This window comes from Manacus vitellinus, unplaced genomic scaffold, assembly GCF_001715985.3.
Source record: "Manacus vitellinus isolate BGI_N305 unplaced genomic scaffold, ASM171598v3 scaffold_47_pilon, whole genome shotgun sequence".
NCBI lineage: Eukaryota > Metazoa > Chordata > Aves > Passeriformes > Pipridae > Manacus > Manacus vitellinus.
Genome location: NW_021940585.1, coordinates 1,156,748 through 1,164,579, shown reverse-complemented (window position 1 = coordinate 1,164,579; position 7,832 = coordinate 1,156,748). Strand labels below are relative to the sequence as shown.

Here is a 7,832-nt window from a genome sequence, read left to right as displayed (position 1 = left end):
AGTCAGCCCCATCCCCCTCCAGCAACCAGCCATATGGGGGGCACTGTGAGAGATGGACAAGGCTCCAAGCTCTCTCCTTCCACAGAGCATCAGGTGGGTTCAGCAACAGCACAGACATAGGTGCCCTGCTCAGATGCCCTGCAGTTGTCCAGGCAGGATCATAGTCCATAAGGCAGCTCCATGGCTGCTGTGGGCCTGGAACCAGTGCAGTACCCACATGGCACCAGCCTGTGCCAGTGAGAACTCTCCTAGATGAACCACAGGCACCTGTCAGGGCACGAGGTGTACCTGGGTGAGGCTGTCTGTGATGTGGTTAGTGGAGCTTACCTGTGGGGTCAGGGGCCTTGTGGCCACAGGGTGCCTCTTGCCCATTCTAGGTACATTTGTGCTGCAGATGTGAGGAAGGTGACAGAGGGAGGCAGGCAATGAGGCTGGTGGAAACCCAAGAGAAGCAGAGAAATGTGGGAGGAGAATTCATACCTTCATAAATAAGATAAGAAAGAACCTGCAGTGACAAACGATCCCTGCTTGAACTCCACAGGGCAGGGCACAGTCCCGTGGGCTGCCTAAGGCAGGAGGTCAGATGTGCCCTGTGCTCTGGGTATCTGCTGAAAGGGAGGGGAGCCCAGGGCAGCTGCCCCAGGTATAGACACCTGACCCATGGGCACCCAGCTACATTCAGCTAACCCTTCCTGAGCAGTCTGATCCTAAATCTGCACTTGAACTGCTCAGGGATGGCACTGAAAAGGCCTTTCCCAGGGGCACTACCTGCTCCTATTTGTGTTCATCTGATGTCCCCAGGTCCTTTTGCCCTTGCCTGCTGAGTGAAGCTCTCAGCATTGCAGCAGGCTCCAAACCACAGGATTGCATGGAAGAGAAGTGGAACATAGTTCTGGAAGTGTTCAGATCAGTGGGAAAGACACACACAACTCCTGAACTGTGCCAAAGGTGCCCCTGCCCCGGGCTCACCCCACACTGCTCCTCCCTGACTGTGTAAAGGCCACCCCTGAGGTGACCTCTGGGGCAGTCACTGTGCTTGGTTCGAGCTTTCTTGCTGCGCCAGACCCCACGTAAGCCTGTCACAACATGTTGCACACCATAAATTTTAAGTGCTGATTATTACACAAATGTCGTACTAGCACTTAGAGCTGTTCTGTCATTTTCCAAAGGCTGAGAGCAGTAGAGAGTTCATGGATGTGGCACTTGGGGACATGGGTTACTGCTGGACTTGGCAGTTCTGGGGAAACGCTTAGAGGGCTTTTCCAACCTTTGGAAAAGTGATTCTGTGACTCACAGCTAGGCTGGGGATGGGGGATGCCTGAAAATCTGCTAGAGGCATTGGGAGGCAGACATGGAGCCTGCCCAGGTCAGCTGCCAGCTTGGCCCTGACAGACAGGTCGTGTCTGGCTCCTGTTGTGTAGATGGTTCCTCAGCAGCTCAAAGGGCAGGGACTCAATAGTAGTTTTGGCCACTGACCCACCAATAAGGCCAAGCCCTGTACACCACTTCCCTGTCCCCAGATGCTCTCCATCGGGATGCCATAGCACCGGCCCCGCAGCCCCAGTGCACTGACCTCACTGCTGCAGCAGGAACACCTCAGCAGGGCCTGCAGCCAGGCTGGCCCCACATTTCCTCCACATACACAGTGTCCCACTCTTCCCATTCACCTCTGCCCTGGGCAGAACAGGAGGGACTCAATGTCTGGATCCCCCCAAAGGAGCCTTTGTCCCCCAGCTCTGTCGGACCCCGCACAGAAGCAGAGACTGTTGCAGGGAGCATAATGGCCCCCCTGCCATTTCTATCCTGCCCCCTCACTGGCCACTGTCTTGCTTCTCCGTGGACACAGAGCCCTTCAACATCTTTTTTGGGGGCTCAAGCCAACCAAGGTGGCAAGCAGTGGATTATACCCAGCCAGGGAACTTCTCTGCCTTCAATCAGGGCTCTCTGGACAAAACACACAATGAACTGAAGCCTTCTGGTCTTTCTCCAATGGAGCAGATGCTCCACACTTCGGAGCATCTCTTTCACATCTCCCTTTGACCTCAGCCCGTGGAGGTTTCTGAGCATTCTTGTGTTTTCCCAAAGGCTGTTCAGAGCCCTCGGTGTCGGGGGGCCTGACCAAAGCAGGACAGTGTCCATGGTGGTGGCTGGTGCCCAGTGTACCCCAGCGAGGGTGGGTGGGCTGGGAGCTGGCTCTGCAGGCTCCCTGTTGACAGTTTTGGATTTGCCTCTGCAGGCACCCTCCTGAACATCAGCGTGAGTGACCATGGCCGGTCAGACTCCCTCCTTGTGTCCTGGGATGAGCCAGAGGAAGGTGCCAAGGGATATTCGCTCGCCCTCTCCTCCCTGGGGTCAAGCAGGGCGCTGCAGAATGGGTCTGCTGGGCCCAACACCACCAGCTTCTGGTTCCACGGGCTGACCCCTGGCACACACTACGAGATCGAGGTGACAGCCACGCTGGCCTGCATGAAGACTATCAGCCAGACCATCACAGCTCAGACAAGTAAGGGCTCTACAGGGACTGCAGAGGGTCTCAGGGCTCCTGCCAATACCACTGTGCTGCTTTGGAGGGTGCCAAGCCCAGGTCTGTTTGGAGTCCCACTAGTTCGTGGGGAGGTTGGGCTTTTCCTCACTTACACCAGAACTAGGGTCCTTTTGTGGTCCCCAGAGTCCCAGGGGTCATTCCCTCATCCTTGTGGAGGAAGGGTCCTGTCCCTGCACCTTGCATGGGCAGAGTTTATGCTGTGTCCTCTCCTAAAATAATGTAGCTAATGATGGACCAGCCCATAATATGGCCTGCAGAGAGCTGAGGGGTGGAAAATGTCATGCCTGGAGGTCTAGAAAGGGCTATGAGGAAGGAGCATCTGCTCTACAATTTTGGCACATCTCCATCATTTACAACTCACCCCTCAAGTTTTGCTCTGCACCCTCCCTGGCTGATTTCAAGGTCTGGGGAAGGGAACAGGGCTGGTGGCTCAACAGCTCAGGTGAGGATGGCAGCCCTTGCCTGCACCTCTCCAGAAGATCCTTGAGTAAAGCAGTGCAGGTGAAGGTGGAAAACCTAGAAAAGGAGGGTAGAGCTGAAGGAGATTGGACAGCAGAAGGGCTGGTGTCAGGCAACACTGAAAGGAGCAGGAGCTGGTTTTCATGGGAAGGCAGGTGGCAGGACCCACAGGGCCATCAGGAACAGAGGACCTGTTAGCAGATGAGCTCCCAGGTAAGCAATGATGGCTTCACTGTGTGTGTTGTCCCTGACTAAGCCTCCCCGCTCAGTTCAGAGTAACTGCTGAGACTGATCCAAAGGGGATGGTGCACCCCACACCACCCATGGGAGGTTGGTGAGAGGTCAGGGAGGTGATAGGGCTGTGCTTGGGGGATCCTTACTGGAGTCCCACTGCTATGGAAGACAGGCCGAGAGAGTTGGGGTTGTTCAGCCTAGATAGGAGAAGGCTCCGGGGTGACCTTAGAGTCCCTTCTAGTAGCTAAAGGGAACTTTAAAATAGAGAGAGAGAGGGACTTTTTACATGGGCATATAGTGGCAGGACAAGAGGGAACAGTTTTAAACTGACAGAGAAGATGTTAAAAAGAAATTGTTCACTGTGGGGGTGGTGAGGCTCTGGCACAGGTTGCTGTGGTTGCCCCATCCCTGGAAGTGTCCAAGGCAAGGCTGGATGGGGCTTGGAGCCACCTATTCTAGTGGAAGGTGTCCCTGCTCATGGCAGGAGGAGGCTGGAACGAGCTGAGCTTTAAGGTCCCTTCCAACCCAAACCATTCCACAATTCTCGGATCGGATCCTGCGGAGCTGGCTGCCAGGACCTCACCAGGCAAAGGCCAACGTTCCAGCAAGCCTGTGAGACAACTCACCAGGTCAGGCACTCCCAGGCAGCCAGCCAACACTGTCTTGTGCCATGTCGTGTGTGATGCAGGTCCGTCACCCGTCCGCAACCTGAGCCTGAGCAGTGGCGGGAGCTCGGCCTCGCTGTGGGCGGCCTGGGCGCACGGCCCAGGGCAGCGCGAGGGCTACGGCCTGGCCCTGTACCACAGCGACTCCCAGGCGCTGGTGAGGAACGTGTCCATCCCGCCCAGCGCCTCCACCTTCCTGTTCGACGGGTTGCTGGCCGGCAGCGAGTACGCCCTGAAGGTCAGCACGCTGACTGGGTCCAGCCAGGCCAGCACCAGTGTCCACCAGTGGACAGGTAGGGAGTGATGGGTGTGCCTGCCCCAAGGGGGAAGGGGTGGGAGAAAGGCAGGAGGCACGCAGAGCATGTGCTTGCTGGGCTTGCAGAGGTGGGGAGGAGGCTTGTGTAGGATGGCAGCAGCTGAGCGTGTTTCATGTCCCCGCTGTGAGCACAGTGTCTGGGCCAAGGGGAAAACTTCACACCTTGGGCCTGCCTTGCAGCGCCCACAGCTTGGGTTTGTGTGTTCCCAAGGGAGAGGGGCAGTCTGGTGGATCCTGGATCTCTTGGCTAGCGAGAGCTGCAGGAATTGCCCAGGCTGCCACCCCCTCAGCCCTGCAGCCTGAAAGAGCATGACAGCATGGAAGGACCTCAAGAGCCCCCCAGCCAACCTGGGAGGGGACATGAGAGGGACATCCCTCAGCCGACCCCTGCCAGACCTTCAGCCCCCATGCCATAGAGAGCAGCTGTGGTCATAGTGGGCCCCTGGGAGAGTGGAGGGTCCAGGGAGGCCCAGCTCCATTGCTGAACTTCGCTGCCTCCTGCTCTTCCCCTCAGCTCCCTCCATCCCCACCCAGCTGAGGCTCAGCCCGGGTTCCAGCACCAGCCTCGTCGCCTCCTGGGCAGGGGCTGCGGGGGCTGCCTGGCTGCACCTTGAGCTCCGCAACCTCCTCACCCAGACGGTCACCACGACCCTGTCAGCCAGGAGGGGCCTCACCAGCTACACCTTCCAGCATCTCCACCCTGGCACCCAGTACTGGCTGGGGCTCAGTGCCACAGCCGGGCCCTACACTGCAGTGGGACCCAATGCCACTGCCTGGACATGTGAGTATGATGGCCAGGGATGGGGGAGGACCTTGGTGGCCCCGGTTTTCACCCTGTCTCTGGTCCAGCCTCTGAATCCAAAGGTCTCCTGCCAGAGCCCTGGGTGCACAGGGTGATTCTGCTTGGACTTGGCCTAAAGCCACTCCAGGACCCAGCTCTGGGACACTGCTGTACTGGGGCCAGTGAATCCCTGCAGCAGGCGGATTCCCAACACTGGCCCACTTTTCTCCCTGGGTTGCAGTGGGATCAGCCTGTGGTCCCTCCCCAAGAGCAGATCCCACTGGTCTTCAATGCAGCTGGGCCTGGGCTCTCATTGCCTCAGGGCTGTACAAGGGCTGCAGAAAAAATGAGGCAAGAGGACAGCAGTTGAGCTAGTTTGAACTGAAGGCTTCTGGAGGGCCTTATAAAAGAGCAAGAAAGACTTTTTACATGGGCAGACAGTGATAGGGTTTGAGGGGAATGATTTTAAACTAAAATAGGAGAGATTTAGATTAGATGTTAGGAAGACATTCTTCCCTCTGAGGGTGGCAAGGCCTTGGCACAGGTTGCCCAGAGAAGCTGTTGCTGCCCTATCCCTGTAAGTGTTCAAGGCCAGGTTGGACAGGGCTTAGAGCCATCTAGTCTAGTGGCAGCCCTCCCAGAGCCTGCTATTGCACCACTTCCCCATCCTCCTCCTGGCTCTGTCCTCAGGCTGACAAGGGCCCTGAGAGAGGGGGACTTCCACCACCACATCCCTGGTTTGTTGCCAACACCACGTCCATAGCACTGCAAACAGTTCCATTCCCAGACTTGCTAGCCCAGATGTTCCCAGGAGAACCAGGGGGGAAATGAAGAGGGCAAGCCCAGCCTCCTGGGCAGAGCAGATTCACACCAAACACTGAGGAAGCACTGGCCCTCATGGAGGGCACCTCCAAATGATGGAGGTGCCAAGCTGCAGACTCAGAGCTGCTGTGGCCAGTGACTCGTCCTGGCCCTGGTGAGACAGGGGTCAGACGTGCCCTGGGAGGACCTGGGTGCCACCAGGTGTCAAGACTCAGCTTCTTCGTGCTTCACCTGGGAAGCTGGAGCCTGCTCCCTGCTGACTCTGCAGCTGGGATTTTGGAAGGCCTCTGCAGCTGGTTTTCTTCTGCTATGAAGTGAAGCTGGTTCTTGCTGTTGCTGTCTGCAGCTCTGACCTGCTCCACTGAACAAAATTCCCCTGTGCCAGACACACGAGCCAGGGGCATCTGGCCAGGAGTTCAGTCCGGGCCAGTTCCTGAGAATCAGCAAGCTCATCGTGGGATGAGAGTGGAGTGGAGTGGACTTTTAGGAATTTCCCAGAAGGTTTGCCAGCTTTGTCTGGACTCTGCTAGTCCAGGAATGCTTATGCTGGGGAGTAGAGACGGCATGCTCCAAAAAGATGCATAAGGCTGGACATAACCCTGCAGGGAATGAGGCTCTGGGTCGGTGGGGTACAGAGCACCCCATAATCCTGATGCACACAATCCCATTCCCTTCCAGACCCCTTGAGCCCTGGCAATGTGACCCTGAGCAGTGCAGAGGAGCAGAGCTCCTTGCAGGCTCGCTGGAGCATCCCAGTGGGACACAGGGACTTCTACCTGGTGACGCTGCGAGAGGGAGAGGATGGTGTTGTGACGAGGAACATCTCCGTCGGCGGGGACAATGGTCACGTCACCTTCCATGGGCTGAGCCCTGGGAAGCAGTACTCTGTCCAGGTGATGGTGGTGGCAGGGCCATACCAGGCGTCAGCCTTCAGCACAGCAGCTTGGACAGGTGAGCAGAAAGCCCATGCAAGTCCCTTGAGGCCGTTCCTGCTGCCTGATGGAGGGGCTGGTGCCTGGAGGGGGGCTGGGGATGAGCAGGGAGATTGTGGCAGGGACCTGTGGCACCTGGTCTCAAGAGTAGGTTGTGGGTCAGAGCAGCAAAATCTGCCTCCCCATAGTTCCTGGTGAGGGTGGGCTCAGAGATGCTGGGCAGGCTTGTGCCAGCAAGTTTCAGGCAAAAATCAGGATCAGATCCTACTCAGTAGCCTCTGGACTCAGTGTTTGGCAGGTTCCAGGCAGCTTTCCCCCTTCCCCTTACTGCAGCTGGGTGGGTGGGCAGGGAAGCACCACCAGCCCCCCCAGAGCAGCATCTCCCTGCACCCAGTCCTTCCTGGGTGACTTGTGGAGCCACAGTTAGTGCTGTCCCAGAGCTGACACCCTGGAAAGGGACAACTGGAGCTGTGCACAGCTTGGGGAGGCACCCACCATGGTGCTGGGGGCACTAAGAGCTCTTCCTGCAGCCACGGCTGCCCCTGTATGGGATGGAGACAGCTGCAGTGTCACAGAATCACAGAACTGTTAGAGCTGGAAGGGATCTCTGGAGATCATCTAGTCCAACTCGCCTGCCAAGACCAGGTCACCTAGAGCAATCTGAAAAGCAAAAAAAAAAAATCTCGTGAAAGCAACCTGCCTGCCTGATGCACTGCCCTGTGCCGGGGTGTCCTTGTCCTTGCAGAGCCACTAGCACCATCTGGTGTGAGCCTGTCCAGCCAGGGCAGCCCCCACAGCCTGCTGGCCAGCTGGGAGGAGGCCATGGGGGAGGGCTATCTGCTGGCCCTCAGCCCTGCCGAGTACCCCGTGAAGAACAGCTCGTTGCTCAGGGGCGTCACCAGCTTCACCTACGAGGGCCTCCACCCTGGCACCCTCTACACCTTTGAGGTCAGCACTGTGGCTGGCCCCTACACATCCTCACCCCAGTGCGTCTCCAACTGGACATGTGAGTTCCACAGCCCTGGGTTCCCACTGGATCTTGCCCTTCCCCATAATGTTGTGCCTCAGGGCACGTGAC

The 7,832-nt window shown here is 57.6% G+C and overlaps 1 protein-coding gene across 1 annotated transcript in view; it reads left to right on the top strand.

Moving 5' to 3' along the window:
• Positions 1–252: 252 nt before the first annotated feature.
• The window catches only part of LOC103763030 (receptor-type tyrosine-protein phosphatase V-like), a 31,855-nt gene continuing 24,275 nt past the window's right edge, over positions 253–7,832 (top strand). The window contains exons 1-6 of the mRNA XM_029962473.1: positions 253–292; positions 2,237–2,503; positions 3,927–4,196; positions 4,734–5,000; positions 6,501–6,773; positions 7,500–7,760. Coding sequence (XP_029818333.1) covers positions 253–292; positions 2,237–2,503; positions 3,927–4,196; positions 4,734–5,000; positions 6,501–6,773; positions 7,500–7,760 — 1,378 coding nt within the window. The remainder of the gene's footprint in view (positions 293–2,236; positions 2,504–3,926; positions 4,197–4,733; positions 5,001–6,500; positions 6,774–7,499; positions 7,761–7,832) is intronic.